The sequence below is a fragment of the Artemia franciscana genome, chromosome 15 (genome assembly GCF_032884065.1).
Source record: "Artemia franciscana chromosome 15, ASM3288406v1, whole genome shotgun sequence".
NCBI classification, from domain to species: Eukaryota; Metazoa; Arthropoda; class Branchiopoda; order Anostraca; family Artemiidae; genus Artemia; species Artemia franciscana.
The window spans coordinates 42,366,074-42,382,948 of record NC_088877.1 but is presented as its reverse complement, the minus strand read 5'-3'; the positions used below and the strand labels follow the sequence as shown (position 1 = coordinate 42,382,948).

General features: G+C 33.9%; 1 protein-coding gene across 4 annotated transcripts in view; it reads right to left on the bottom strand.

Annotated features, from left to right (window-relative positions):
- Nucleotides 1-13,917, bottom strand: part of LOC136036500 (protein lap4-like) — a 52,932-nt gene extending 39,015 nt beyond the window's left edge. For all 4 annotated transcript variants that reach the window (XM_065718788.1, XM_065718786.1, XM_065718785.1 and 1 more), the window contains exons 1-3: nucleotides 13,734-13,917; nucleotides 9,403-9,606; nucleotides 3,642-3,848 (exon numbers count right to left, since the gene is read on the bottom strand). In XM_065718788.1, coding sequence (XP_065574860.1) covers nucleotides 3,642-3,848; nucleotides 9,403-9,606; nucleotides 13,734-13,853 — 531 coding nt within the window. In that variant the 5' untranslated portion in view covers nucleotides 13,854-13,917. The remainder of the gene's footprint in view (nucleotides 1-3,641; nucleotides 3,849-9,402; nucleotides 9,607-13,733) is intronic.
- Between the last annotated feature and the right edge of the window lie 2,958 nt (nucleotides 13,918-16,875).

The following is a 16,875-nucleotide window of genomic DNA, read 5'->3' as shown; positions in this document are numbered from 1 at the left end:
GGGAAATCAAAATTTCACGCCAATGCCACATGCTATGATTTTAACAGTTTTTTCTGATCTGATTATTTTTTTTATAAAAAAAATTGCCCAAAAAATTACAAAACCTTAGGAAATACCCTTTCATTTCCGGAGCAGCGAAATGTTTATATTTTGCCACACCAGTAAAAAAAAATAAAATAAAAATAAAACAGTAAAAATAAAAGAAAAATAAGTAAAAATAATATTAAAGTAAAAAAACCTCAAATTAATCTCAAGAGTAAAAATAAAAGAAAACGCAGGCCAACAAACAAATAATAGAGACATATTCACGGGCAGTGGAAACAAGGAAACGACGAAAGTAATCTGGTCTAAACTCAGAAAACAAAGAATGAAAGTATAAACTGAAGTCTAAAGAACGAAGTCAAAAGACCTACTCTTTTTTCTTTTTCTACTTGACGTTTGCCTTTTTATTTCAATTCGTTTACATTAGTCAACACTCTTATTTTTTGTTCACTGAGAGTGGCTGATAGGAGGTACTGACCGAAATATTTACAATGTTTACTCCTTTTTGATGGCAGTGAATTTGCCTCACTTTTTTTCATTATCTTACGCTTGGTATTATTGCCATGCTTAGCCAGTGTGGTCTCAGAAGTTGTCTCCAGAAAATTATAACCTAAGATTTCTGTTAACTTGTCTTACATGAAAAGGGTGAGATAATACTACACATGTGGTCCCGTCTAAAAATAGAGGAGTCTTCAATGAAGACTCCAAAGTGATTCGGAGACTTACAGGAACTAGATCTTCAGCAATTTACAATGGAAAAATAGGGGTTAAAAACTACTAGCGCCATTAAGATTGTAGCGTTTAGAGATTTCATTAAAAAGTAAAAAATTTCAATGAAAACTGGACATTTGCTAAGATTTATGCGCAACGCAAAAGGATTAAAGCTGAGAGTTCTTGCTCATGTCAGTATGAAAAATGAGGGCCAATGCCCTTGGCCCCTTCTTAATTGGCACCACTGCTTCAGACAGAATAAAGAACTTAAAAGATGAAATCTATGGGCGTCACCGATGGAATGCAGAATAATTGACTGGTGTTGTTTGGAGCTAAACTTTGATGATATAAGGCAGTTAGGGAGATATCCTCAGGGAGATTCCCCAGGAAGATGGTTTTTAGGGACTGAGAAATAAAAGATGGCGACAACTGTCATTTAAAAGGGGAATTAGCAAAAACAATCGTTTTACATTCACAAAAAATAAAACACGTATCTGAATATATTAAAAAAAGAAAAAAAACTTGATAAAAAATATTAAATATGCCCTGATAGAGGCATCAGTTGCTATATATAGGCATAATAAGCCAAAATAAAAGACTTTTTAATTTAGTTAGCATTTAGGACTGCAGTATGCAATAACTTTTGGAAAAAAAACTCCGGACCGATCTGAGGATGGAAGAACCTGTCAATAAAGGTTGATTCCCCGGGATTAAATATGGGGTATGTTGAAAATTGCAGAAAAATTTAGGTTAGGGTTTACATATATTTATTGACACTGATTAGTTATTCATTTATTAATAGTTTTTAATGATTCGTTCTTTGCAGGGTCTCTGTCACCTCCTATTTTGCAGCAAATAGCACGTCATGACATACACTAATACAAGGATAAGATTTTCAATAAAACTTAAAATCTAACTGATTTTTGAAACGAGCAGAGAAAGAATGAATTAATATTAATAATTAATGAATTAATTTCAAGAAAATTAACTGTCCTTTAGAAGTAGAAAATAGCCCAGAAATATTACTGTTTTTTATAGTAATATTTTAGCTTCAGAGTCCAAATATTCAAGTAGATAACTTGATCTTATGTTTAAATTAATTGAAAGTGGTTATTGGTATTAATTTCTTGTTTATATAAACTAAAATATGTTTGAAGGGAAATAAACGGCGATTAAAGTTCAGAAAAAAACAGAAAATAACCGCATGCAATAAGAGTCCCCACCACCCTTAGACCCCCGCCCAAATGCCCTTTGCTTAGAACACAAAATTGAAAATTAAAGGTGCAATGAACTTGATCCATAAACTAAGATACGGAACTTGTTCATCTGCAACTTCTCCTGTGTTTTAGGTAAAGGAGAAATTATTTTTAGTACCCCACGCGCTGTTACAGCTTGCTTTTAAAGCGTTGCGTTTTTTTAACCATTATTTTTTTTAAATAGATTATATGAAACCGTTTGACCAGAATATTAACTGCATAGGCTTAATGTGCTAAAATTAAATAAACTCCTCCCCCCCATATATTAAAAATAGAACTATGAAGACGAATACAAAAACTTATTGGATAGCAAATAAGTTCAAAAACCAGTTTTTGGATAACCAACATTTTGATGAAGCAGTACATTGGGCACTGTTTCGTAACAAGGTTCACAGACCCCTTAACAATTTTAAGTTAAGAAAAATTGAAAAAAAACAACCTCTGGACTTAATAAGTATATATCATGTAGAGCCCATGTCCTTACAGAGGGATAACTATTTCATTTTATTTCAGCTATAATGACAATTCTCAAAAGCTTATAAAATTTTTTCCCACAGATAATGTTTAGATTCAAGAACATCAAGCATTTGGTAGCATTCCAACAACAAATATTTTACTAATCGATTCTATTTTTTTTTTTTAGAATAAAAAAAGCGAAAAAATCTGTTCTCCATATATCAGTAAAAAAAAAAAAAAAAAAAAAAAAAAAAAAAAAAAAAAAAAAAAAAAAAAAAAAAACTTATTCACAAGGTTGCCATCAAAGACGAGGTACAACACAACTACAAATTCAATTTAATTTATTAAAGAAATATTTACAACATACATAGCAACATAACAATCTGGACAGCCAAATGGGCCTGACCCAAGGCTATCCAAAGGGGCAGTCCCCTTTACATACAAAAAAAATTATCCTCATTGAAAAAATAGAGGCTGATGTAACTTACCTCTCAGATTTCCACAAGGTAAGGCAGGATTGTGAACTCAACCCCTTTAAATAGATCCATAAAATGCATATCAAACACAACCAAGCGTGCAACAGGGTAAATAATCGCATCTCGGACTTTGCTTTCTTTAATGGTTAATCATTCATATACTGGGCAAAAGGAAAGGAGTAGAAAAAATGTATACACGGTCCTCAGTACGATGACCCCTACCTTTTTTAACAAACTATTGCTTAAATTAGCAGTACTATACAAATGAGTTAGCACCCGCTACAAACAAAATTTTGCTAAATAGTTTCATTGTTAGAGATGAAATCGCGTCGTTTTTACAAAGTTCGCCGCAAAACCAATTTAGTTGCAGTCCAGAGTGGCGGAACTCGCATCCAAAATACGATTACGTAGTTACCCTACTGTGGAACAGGGTTGCCACCATGGTCAGTTCCTAAAGTGCTACAATTGCCCAAATTTGCGTGCTACACAGCTATTTTCAGTGCTATAAAAAAATCACTGCAGCAGTGCTAAAATAGCACTTTCGTGCAAATGGTGGCAATCCTGAGCACGTGCTGCACATAATGAAATAATGCAAAAATAGCATGTTCGTGCTACGGGTGGCAACCCTGCGTCAAATAGCCGTCACAGAATGCTGGACAATCATACAACAATAAACAAAAAAGGATAAAATTTGACATACCGTACTAGACGTCTGAGGAGCAAGAGTGTGCTTAGACATAACGATAGTGGTAGTTTTACATTCGGGCGGACGATTCGGTCCAGGCGACTTGGGGAGAAGTGCTTCTGCTGCCTGTACAGCACCAAGGACTTTTTCTGATGTCTGGTTCTGCTCTAGAAGGCCTAGTCTTTGATCTGGACCATTGGAAACCATACTTGTAGGGGAATTCTAAATATATAGGAGATTATTTAGGGATTTAGGTGTCAAAACAAAATAAGGTCTGTGTGTGAACTATTTTCACTCCCCAGAAAACGCCCCAAAAAAAGAAGAAACCTTATATTAAACATCCAATAAAAATGTAAGATTTATGGTTTATCGGAACTGAAACTAAGGCAAAGGAACTTCTACATAAAAACGTCGTAAAATTGAACGATAAAAACGAAGAGGACATAATAAGCGATAAGAAACAAGAGGTTATAAGCGAATAAAAAAGAAGCAAATAATAAGCAAATAAAAACGAAGAGGACATAATAAGAAAAGAAAAGAAATAGCGTTTGTAAAAACTTAACAAAACAAGTTTTTAAGATAAGAATAGCCAGAATAGCCAAAATATAATGGAATAACAAGAATAGCGTTCATTCAACAAAAGAATTCCTATAAAAATATAGTTTAAGGGCAGCAGGTGGAAATGACATCCGAAAAATCAAAGATGACTCACTTTTTTTTTTTAAAGATAACCGATTTTTTTAGAATAATTTTGTTGCCAATTCTAATGCTCATAATATCACCTTCTCATATTCATTCTTATTTAGATACCAAACGGTGATATACTCTCCCTTCTACTACCTACTGTGTTTAAGGAGGGGAGAGGGGTCATCATTTTTCTTCGAAGGTCTGATTTTCCAAAAATTAATTTCATTTTCAAAACTGAATGTGTTTTGTCTTTATTCATATTATGATATCTTGTATGGACATAAAACATCTTTTTCTCTCTACTGTGTTGAATTACTGATTTGTACTCCTAATATCAGTGCAAATCAAGACTCAAGACTCCATAAAGTTAGAAGAATACAAAAATTTGTCAATGGAGACTTTATTCATCAACTCCCCCTACCACTCCCAGGAGTATTTAGGATAAATAAAATTAAATATTATGCATAATATTTAGGATAAATAAAATTAAATATTATACATAATATTTAGGATAAATACAAAATGATGAAAGTTGCGATTATTGACCCTCTCTCAAAAATTTAATTTAAAAAAAAACTCAAAAATTTCATAACGAACATTTTAGTGACAGTATCTGCTGTAGCTAAATGCTACTTCTTCTCGGAAACCACTCAAGTCTAACTGTTCCACCAGGGGACTTAATTCTCCTTTGAGACTTGTTTTGCTTAACTGAGTACAGCAAATACCACTCAATACTCCTACCATTTACCATCTACCACGTACCATTTACTCTATCTACCATTATCATTCACTACTCAGTTACAACAACTTTCTCGTCCACTTCGACTATTTTTCTTGTTACGACAATCTGCTGTATCTATAGAATGCTTCTTTTTCATCACTAGGTTATAACAGTGTTTCTCGCTATTTTTACTCTTGTAAAACACTTTAAAAAACTGATGTCTCAAGGATCCCTTGTACAACAGACACATAATATACATAATATACACTCAATAATATACACTATACACTCATAATATACACTCATTAATACACTCATAATATACACTCATTAATATAACATACACTCATAATATACATACATAATATACACTCAAATTGCGCATCTACCTGGATTGAGGATTGATACCTTTCCCATACATTTATATTCTATCAGAGCTATTCAGAAAATTTAGTTCGAGTATTATCAAGTAATTCAGTTACTGTACAAAATGTTCAAAAATTCTATGTTTAGAAATCCTAATCGTATATAGAAAATCTTTGTGAAAAACTGGATAGTGGTCACTCTGTCATAAATTAGAGCTTACATTTTCCTTATTAAGGGTCAAAATCTGTTGGCAAGCAGCCAACAATGGGGCAATTATTTCCATGGCTTTTCTCTATTCTGCTCTCTTTCCTAAGGTTTCCTTATGATTACTTTATAATCCTAAATTTTCAAGGGGGGTATCGCCCCCCTTCCACCGCCCATGTAGATTATAGAAAATAGGTCAGGACAGGATATTGCAAATTTTTTCTATGTTCAACTTCAATTTCCATTTATTTTCATAAATAACAATAACAAAAACAATATCCCAAAGAGCTCAATAGCCTTATATATGAATACTTAAACTAATTACTCAAGCACAATTGATCGAACATTTGCATCTTGTCAGGTCATGCAAATAGCTGAATCAAAATTAAAATTCTATCAACGATATTTTACACATTTTTTACACATTCTACCAAAGGATTTTTACACAATAATATTTATTAATGTCTTCAGTTGAATCAGCAACTGAAATGTCGATTCAACGTCTTATGCGCCAGCAATGACTTTCTATCCCTTTCCATAATCGTCAGTTCGAATCGTCGAATCGATTAATATCGATTCGACGTCTTGTGACTTTCATAGTCATAGCAATAACTTTCTATCCCTTTCCATAATCGTCGGTTACTCTTTTTTTGGGTGCATTTCCTCTAAGATCCAACTTTCGCAAAATACCAGTCAAAAGCATTTTTACTTGAGGGATCTTCATGCTCCTCGCACCGTTGCAACCTGATGAAAACTATTTATTTGGAGGGGGAGAGAGAGGGTTAAAGCTTAGAATAATTTAAGTGATAAAAAAAACTATTAATCGGCCCATTTTGAGAAAAACATGCCATTATTATATTCGAATAATGGGATTTTTTTATTATTTGAATTTTCTTGAATTTGGTTTATTTATTTCTTATTGTTAGAATTATTAGTTGGTTTTTGTGGGTTATAACTATGGTTGAGTTCCGCCTCTGGACTGCAGTAAGGAGGTTTGTGTTGCCCCTTTATCTTCTTTTTTTTTTGTCGTTTTATCCTTTCTTTTTTGTCCTTTTATCTTCTCTTCTTTAGGCTATATAGTGTTCCCCACTCCAGGTACAAGCTCTGTTTCTTGGGTGGATTATTTGTTTTGTTGTATGCTTATTTTAAATAAAGGGTTTCCCAAACCGTCTCTTCGTATTTTCTCATCAAGATCCACCAAAATTTATACTTTAACATATAACCTCAAAAAACCTTCTTCTAGTGAATCGGTAAAACCTGGTTCTGAACCCATAAAAAGGACTCTCACTACTGATTTAACTAGTAGAACCGTTTTTTACGTGCGAAAATATAAGGAGCCATAGGCTCAGCTTCCTCATAATTCTGCTTAGATATGGTGCAATTTTATTGGCTGTTGGGACGAATTTTAGCACCTCTTCCAAAAAGAGTTATGTGTATGTCCTTGTGTGAGTACAAGATAAATGAAACGTCAACTTTAATTAAGTCAATTACTACTGCTTAAATATACTTCTTCAGTTTTGCTGTAGATCGAAAGTTTTTCAGTCTTGTTTTTACCTTAAAAAACACCCTCTTTAGCTTTGCATGATCAGTTTTTATAAGTCAGGTGCTGCTCATTATTTTCAACATTCAGATTTAACCGGAATCTGGCCACGGATGAACATTCAGGTTTAAACACTTAAACCAGAATCCAGAGCAAGCTGTCCGGGTATCGTGAGGTCTCTGAGATGAAAAACTCGCATACGAAGAAACCAAGTTTTTGAATTGCTGCTTACTATGAAGCAGGATTTGAAATCCACAACGAGTATCTGCTAAGCACTGGACAAGGGGAATATCACCATTTTTTTTTTCACATTTTTTAACCAGTCATAGTCACTCTTTTCAAATAAAAACAACCCTCGGATTTTTTTTTGAAAATTCTTTTTCAGGGAATTTCTCTTAAAACATGGTGAAAATGAGAAGTTTCCATAGTTTTAGCATCCAACACAATAAATATTGCTAACTCTAGACCTACGAAAGTGAAAAATATTTTTTTTTTCTTTCTAAGATTTTCCTAAGTTTTAACATTTGAAGCTTTTAGGGCAGCGTCATTTTTCAAGGAGGCACACTCGTGCCTCTATAAAGAGGCGACACACGACAATGTTAAGCGATCTTCGGTTCCAGTGGTCGCAGACGGATGGGGAGGGATGCATTTCGTAGCCCGAGCTCCAACTAAGAAACCTGCAAAATTTCATCCCCCTCCAACTTTTTCTTCATGGGGAAAATCTGGCCGAAAGTTTCGACCTGTCAACCCAAGCCCCCCTTTAACGTTGTCCGATCGGGCTGAAATTCACAAGTTAAGGTCCCCTACGGCCCAGGAGCTTATCCGCGAAATTTCAGCTTGATCCGATAACTCCTTCCCTGTTTTCCAGAAACCACCCATTAGCTATTTAATTAACGGATTTCTCTCCATAAGAGCCCATGTTAATTTGAAATTTTTAAAATCTATTGAGAAGTTATATTTACACACATGCAAGTTATTAGCTCAGTTGGTAGAGCGTGAGACTTTTAATCCTCGGGTCAAGGGTTCAAGTCCCTTACGGGCGGTTTTTTTTCACAACATCAAAAAAATTTTGATAACACCTGGACAGCTTATCATTTGAGAGATAACAGAATATTAGCTTCTTATGAGCAAAAGAAACATTTCGGTCATTCTATCTATTTTTTTTCTATTTTATACAATGATTTAAAAGCGGGGGGGGGGTTTCCTCTCCTAATTCCTGTACGAGGAGTACAGGAATTATTAAATTACATCCACCATGGATTGTAGAAAAACGTACAGAAATAATATGAAAAAAACTTCGTTTTCTTAAAGAGTTAAAGAGGCTGCGTCCCAAAGTCGAACCTTAAAACGTACAGGAATTAGAAGAGGCAGTTGGGGGGCTGCCGCCCCCCAAACCCCCAGCTTTTAAAGACTCTTTTGTACAGGTTTTTTTTTCGGGGGGGGGGACTTCATTGTTACTAATTACTAGTTTCGGCGCAATGGTTCTCCTGTCCTCTTGTGTTTAACATTTTTCGAAGTTATTCCATTATTCATTCATTTCAATTTTTTGTTAATTAAAAGAGGGCCTTTCCGAAGCCAGGAGCTGGGGGTTAGCAAAAAAACAAAAAACCTGTACAAAAGAGTCTTTAAAAGCTGGGGGTTTGGGGGGCGGCAGCCCCCCAACTGCCTCTTCTAATTCCTGTACGTTTTAAGGTTCGACTTTGGGACGCAGCCTCTTTAACTCTTTAAGAAAACGAAGTTTTTTTCATATTATTTTTTTTAAGAAATGCCAAGTAGACGTGGAACTAAATGAGCAAAGCTAATTTGATAAATTTGACAAAGCTTTCCGTCCCTAAAAATTAAATATCAACTAGCTGTTGATTCCTAAAGTCATTTCACCTTCAAAAGAAAACTATACATTACTAAGCTATTTGGTGCCACATCGTCTCAGCTGTTTTTTGTTTTTGTTGTTGTTGATTTTTTACTCATGTTTGTTTTCTTTTTTTAATTTGCCCCCCACCCCTACTTATTGGTCAGATAGATACAAATTTCTTTATGAAAATAAACAGAGAATACTAAACAATAATTCTCGACATTTAAATTGAGTTCCTAATTTTTAAATATATATATAAGGTCGTGGAAGTTCCCAAACTAACTCGAAAAACAAGATTTGATTTTCACTATCCTAGGTACTTTAGTCCTAAATTTTTGCAACAAATCATTTAAAATTTTGAGGGGGAACATTAAGAAAAAAAATGGAACGGGAAAAAATCACTCACAGGTGGCGAAAATTCTTTATCGATACTTGATTGAGGTCTCGGTATTCTGCCTTCATCTTGTAACTTTTCCACTACGCTCTGGTCATAGCCGTCACAGACGAGGAGTCGAATGGTGTCACCAGCATTACGAAGAGCTTGCACCGCTTCTTGATGGGAGGCACCAAGTAGGGTGTTGCTATTCACTTCTATTATTCGCATTCCAACCTGAATAGTAAAAATTCAACAGATGAATATTTATTTATTTATATATTTATTGAAAAACCCGTCAAATCAAGGCATCACAAGATGGAGCACTTAAAAAAAAGAAGAAAAGAAACAAACTACAGCAACTAAACTGACAGAAAAAAACGGATCCAAAAATAAGAAAAAAAAAGCAAATAAAATCACTGAATGAGCAGATGGAATAATTCGAGTAAATTCACTTCTACTATCCGCATTCTAGCTTGAATAGTAAAAATTAAACAGGTGAATATTTATTTACTTATATATCTATTGAAAAATCCGTCAAATCGACCAATCGACACCACAAGACGGGCACCACGACACCACATCTACCAACCAACACCACAAGACGAAGCACTTAAAGAAAAAAGAAGAAAAAAAAAAAAAAACTACAACAACTAAACTGACAGAAAAGGGATCCAAAAATTGCAAAAAAAATCAATGAATGAGCAGATGGAATCATTCGAGTAAACAAATTTTTCTATCAACTATAAATTGGTCATTAAGCTTATTAAAAAAGGAAAAAACAAAAAGTGACACTGGTTAAAGATTAATCAAGGTCTATAGACATATTATTAAACAATGTGCAGCCTTTTTAGATGCACTCGTAACTCACCAAAGGCCAGAAAATATTATGATTTCAACTTAGCCGTTTTAGAATATATTTTAAAGAACAAATATATATTTTATTTTATACAAACTTTATAGGTTTTATTTCATTTTATACAAATATATCTTATTTTTACATATATTTTATTTTAGATGAAAATATCTATTTATACATGTATATTTATAAAATATCTTTATTTAATTTTATAAAAAATTATTTATTTGACTTGGTCATTTTTTCAGCTACTTTCTTCTTGGCAGTGACAATCATTGGGCAACATTACCACCACTTATGATTAAAAAAAAGCAAATAGAAGATCAAAAACAAAAGAAGGACCGAGGGGAAGATAGAGGGACAGAGAGATAGAGACCCCCGCAACATCAGCCATTTTGTGAAGGCGACCACATCTTAAATGATTCCACCAATATTTTCTTTGCCTTGAAGTTTCAAGTTAAATATATTTGGCTTGTTGGTTGTGTGTGCAAGAAGAACAAAATCTCGCACTCAAAACGGACCTTGTAGCCCAGGGAACGATTCGTCTCGATGAATCGAGAACCAGGGAACGATTCCCAAAATTCCACCAAAGCAGAAAGTAACTCTCTGATATATTACAGAACCTTCCTCTGCTAAGCCACCATACTTCTGTATGTGGCTTTATATCACCTAACTTCTTTTTTTTTTAAGATTAATGCTTCTAAAAGAAAAGTTATAAAAACCTCTTTTACTCTTGTCTTTTAGTGTCCGTGGCTGTGTGTATGTGTGTCGTAATTTTTAATTTCAACTTAGTGTTGCGTTCAATCCTGTCTTTGGCACTTATCCAATAAAACTATTATATTGTTAAGCCCTGAGGGACGTAAATATCTCTTATGTCTTAACTGAAGCTTCAGTTCTGGATACTCGTTTATCTGCAATACCAATTCAATTTGGTGGATGGGAAGGGGGAAGATGTTCAACTTCAGACACATTTTGTTCTCCAGCAAACAAAACAGTAATATACCAACTTATTATCTACCTATATCAGCATAACTAGAATTTTAGCGAACTATAACCCCAAGTAAGAAGAAAAACAAGATGCATCTAAATCTTATTGTGATATGTTATAAGTAGAACAATGCGCAGAGGAATAATAACTCAAATAAAATAATCTTGGTTATAAAAATAATTAAGGAGTGGTTGAACCAAAAAACCTTCCACACAACATTGTACGTCCGAAAATACATAGGAATTGGTACAACAGAAACAAATAAAAAACGAGTTTAAAAAAAAGTAAACAGATATCAAGTTTAAAAAGACCACAAATTAGTCTTATATCCCGGCCTTCGGGGATAGTGGTTAATAAAAGTGGTTGACAGAGGGCCAAAGTGTAGATAAAATATTTTGACAATATAGCTGTGAGGTAGTATCAAAATCGAGGAGAATCCTGTTCGTGTCCCATGTAAATAATATTATTTTTTAACGTAAAAGGTTGTAAATGTCACGTTGAATAACGTTAGTAAGCTAAAACTGAAGGTTTTCTAAGCTATAGAAATAGGATCGGAATATGGGTAGGAATCAGAATCACGACGGTGGGGCAGGAATAGGGAAAAATGATTTCTTTGCCCAACCAATATCAAATTTTGACAAAAATCACTTTTTTACCTTAAAGAGTGTAACTGACAAACTACACTTTAAAACTGAAGGTTCATTAAGCCATTAAGTTAAGTCTTTTGACTTGGCTTTGACACAACATAAATATTAACCCTCTCTAGGATATTGGTAGATTTGTAGACATGTTCGACTCTCAGTCGGAATACACAAACTCTGGGATATTAAATCCATGCAAAAATTATATTTTGTTTCAATATTATAAAAACTATAATATATTAAAGTGTATATTAATATAGTATAACAAGATACACAATTTTCGATATAATATAATATACAAATCATACAAAACTACATAAAATTAAATCAATATAAATAAAATTAGAACTGCACTTTGGACTACATGTCTAGCAGCTTGGTACTTTTTCAACATTCTGTTAAAACTCTCATAAGGCTGTGACAGTAAGCATACCCCCTGCTTAAACATCGTTCAAGAGTGACGTCATCTGAGATTAAGTCCCAAAGGTAGGTCTTCATAATTAGGTATTTTGACTTGGCTATGACTATAACAGGAATATTACACCTCTCTGGACAAGGCCGTATCAAGGGAAGGGGATAGGGGGTTTAAAACCCTCCCCCCCTCCCCAAGTGTTTGTCTGACTCGTAAAAAAGTAACAAAATGGATATAAATAAAGTTTTATGCGTTTTTTTGTGTACCCCCCCCCCAGAAAAAAAATCCTGGAAACGGCCCTGTCACTAGGTTGTCAGTAGATTAGTAGACAGACCTTTAGTTGGTATACTCATTTATTTGAGAATCGTGACCATATGCACTGTTTTTAAACTCGTAAAGAATGAAACCGCGAGATAAAACATTAAAGGCGATCAAGTTTGCATTTAATTTGTTATTTTCGTCTAACGGTAAATCAAAATGGCTTCAAGATTCAATAAAAAAATCATTAACGGCTTTCAGATTTAACAGCATTGCAATTCAGATAGAACGAAGGAGATTTTTTTTTTTATAAATAAATCATTCTGTTTGTATACACTTTTGACGCTTGAGGGAAATATTGTAGTTTCTAATATTATTTTCAAATTAAATTTTAATTAATACTTTATTTATTTTTAGTTTTTATTTATTTATTTTTTATTTTGTTAATTCTATTTTTTAAATATTATTTCTATGATTATTGTTCCTTAAAATTATTTTGTACTGCTTCCCAGACTAAATCCAGATCAGGTACGTCGCCACGAAATATTATAATTTCCCCCAATTTCATTAATTACCCCGTTTAGTTTTTTAAAGCAAATTTTTGAAAATTTTTCTTTTATTAATTACCCGTTTAGTTTCTTATGCTTTGCCGAGTGCAACCCTTCTGTTCTTCTCGAAGGAGTTCTATCCCTAACAAACCGGTACTTACAACTGTATAACTGAATTTGCGACTTCTGAATGAGAAAAACAAAATATATTATAACGAAATATATTCAGAAAATATGCATTATACTAGTAAAATACAAAACATCCCGTAAAATATGAAAAAGAAGTAAATTATAAAACAATAAAATTAGTAAATATTATTCTTATGAAAAGGGGTAATATTGCAAACAGTTACGTAACCTAGCAGGTTTTGCCCTCACTACATCAGTTACACTTTTCAGTTAAGGCAATTATATTGTGGGATAATAAATCAAAATTAAATGCAGGCATGTGTACATTTTTTTCAGGTATTATCAAGAAAACAAGTTTTCCTTTACAATTTGAAAAAGAAGTGTCTAAATTCAAGAAAATTTAGAATTGCAGGGAAGCTATGGGAAATTCAACCTGTATAAAAATTGTTTTTTTCAAATAATCATTTACGCTCTTAACACATAATTTATTGCTAGAATATAAATAGATATAATATAAATAAATTCTTACTCGTAATCTGCCATCTCTTTCAGCAGCACCTCCAGGAGACACTTTTGAGATAAAAACCCCTTCATCAAGTGGATCCAGGGGATTACCAGGCTGACCTCTTAGGCCCCCTTTAATATTCATCCCTAGTTTTTCGTTTTGATTTCTAAGCACAGTAATTTCCTGTAATAAAATACAGGTAGTTTGTAACAAATCTGATTTAATTACATTTATGCCTTCAGATTTGAACAGACAGCTTGTTACTACAAAATAGATCTGATGCTAAAGAAACAAAACAAACAATAGCAAAAGAGAAACGAGATAATAACAACAAAACGGAAAAATTAATAACTGGAACTGTGATAACAAATGAAATCAAATTGATTTATTTAGCTGACATATTTAATAAAGAAAGATGTAGGAAATGAAGAATTCCTTAGGATTTAACACAGAAAAGTAAAAATTACACCACAAAAATGTCAATGTTTAGCAAAACTATTGCAAAGAGCGTATCATGTATAAAAAAGAAAAAAAGAATACGGCATTAGACTTTACAGTCCCTACCGGCGGTGCTGATCTCCGTTTTTTGGCCCTTCAGCCAGGAAGTGCAATGGGGGGGGGGAACCAACCATCCTGTGCTTTCGCACATCCTTCCTGTTTACCTTCCCCAAATTTCTCCAGGTACCCATTTAGAGCTGGGTCGACTCTGGCTGAGCTTACAGAGTCACGCCACTGACCCCGTCCCAAACTAAATAATTGGGTTCACTAGGATTCGAACTCTAGCCCTCTCAGACAAAGGATCCTGAAACCAGCACACCAATCCACTCATCCAGGATTTTCCTGCATTTTCATCAAATTATACCATGTATAATTTGATGAAAAACAAATTCACTTTTGACATTCTTTTTCAGAAGATAAAATCCATTTTTCAAAAAGGGCTTACAAAAAGAACACTTTTCCTAGTTTTATGGGAGAGCAAAATAAAAAAGACACAATGAAAATATCTTTCTCACAAATCACAATTATAGAAATTTGAAACTTTAAAAACGACTTCCTAGTTAACTTTCCCATCGGAATTTGCTTCAAAAGTCCAAATCACTGCATTGTTCGTCGCTTAGAAGATAAGGGACTTAAGCCATTTCTAAGGCCTTTTGGAACAATTTGTAACTCAATCAGAATTAAAGATTAGTCCATTTTGAATAGACCTATCGATACATCTCTTCGAGCTCTGTCAGACCATATTCTTAACTCATTTTCGAAAAAAAAAATTGACCTGGATCCTTTTTGCAGAACGTCACGGATACACGGATGAACGTTTTTTTGTGGCGTAAATTTTTATCTTTTGTATTAAGTTTTAAGTAATTCTTTCATTTTATGCTTCTTTCCTCCATTTTTTTTTTTAGTAGTATTGCCTCGTTCTAAAATATTGAGGAAACTGAGGACTTGTGAAAGAGGCTTTTTTAAAACTTTTTTCTTTTGTGCTTTTAATCAGAAGGTGCATAAATGCATCACATTGCATTCCGTATCATAAGCTGTTCATGTAAAAAAATGAAAAGGAAAAAGACTAACGGGGGGCGGAAAAGAGAGGGAAAAGGAGGAAGGAGGAAAAAGAGGGCGATAAAAGGACTAACGGATAGTGAAGGAGAATTCAACTCGGACGAATTTGAGTCTATGTCTTAAGCGGGACAATTTTCCCTTATCTCACTACTATCGAGAAATAATAATCGAGAAAAATGACTGAAAGATTATTAAAATTTTCCAAGCGGAAACCTGAAAAAAACAAAACAAAAACAGCTAAGAGCTCATATGGCAATTGTGACGAGAGATCGGATCCGGTTATGTCAATCACGCATCTAGAACTTGTGCTTATTCTCGACCTCTCCAAAGCACTAGAAGTCCCCTCAATTCCCCCAAAGAGATTGGATCTGGTCCTGTGAAGTCAATAACGTATCTAGAACTTGTAATTCTTCTTCCCATCAAGTTTCATCCCGATCTCTCCACTCTAAGCGTTTCCCAAGATTTTCGTTTCCCTCCTCCACTCCCAAATGTCCCTGGATCCAATCCGAATTGAAAATAGAGCGTCTGAAACATGACATCTTTCTATATATCAAGTTTCATTAAGATCCGATCACCCATTCGTACGATAAACATACCTCATTTTTCACGATTTACCCTCCCTCCAGCCCCCCCCCCAAGATGGTCGAATCGAAGAAACGACTGTTATTAAGTTAATTTGTGCAGGTCACTGACAAGCCTACCAATTTTCATCGTCCTAGCACGTCCAGAAGCACCAAACTCGCTAAAGCACTGAAAATCCACCCCCCTCCCCCAACTCCCCCTAGGAGCGCGGATCTGGTCTGGTTATGCCAATCATGTATCTGAGACTTGTGCTTATTTTTTCCACCAAGGTTCATCCTTATCTCTTCACTCGAAGCGTTTCCCAAGATTTCAGATTTCCCCCTCCAACTCACCCCAATGTCACCGGATCCGGTCGGGATTTAAAATAAGAACTCTGAGAAACGAGGTTCTTCTAAATATCAATTTTCATTAAGATCCGATCACCCGTTTATAAGTTAAAAATACCTCCTTTTTTCTAATTTTTCCAAACTAACCGTCCTTCCAAAGTTTTTTTTTTTTTTTTTTTTTTTTTTTTTTTTTTTTTTTTTTTTTAAACAATGTTTCCAAGTTATAAACACTTCTTCAGACATTTTTTTTTTAAATAGAAATGTTTTTAAAATTGCAATGTTTTTTTATAACTATAATTAAATTACAATTTTTCCATGTTTCCAAGCATTTTTTTTTTGGAGGGGGAGGGTTTGACAAATTATAATTTTCTTCCTCTTTTAGAGCCAGTCTTGCTCAATGTTAGCTGTAAAGCAGAATCTGCTTTGCTTGGTGAACTGCAGCACGAAGCCTCGTCGCTCCAACTCTATCTTAAGCTTTTCTATGTTAAGATTATAAGCTTAATGATTTTTTTCATATTTATTACCAACATAAAACTGAGATTCTTCTGATATGCTTATTCCCTGAAGTTGATGGATTCGGAGTAACAGAGTGAAGGGTAGATTATAAGCTTATAATTTTGTTTTATATTTAGGACCAACATAAAATTGAGATTCTACATAAAATTGAGATTCTTCTGATATGTTTATTACCTAAAGTTGAT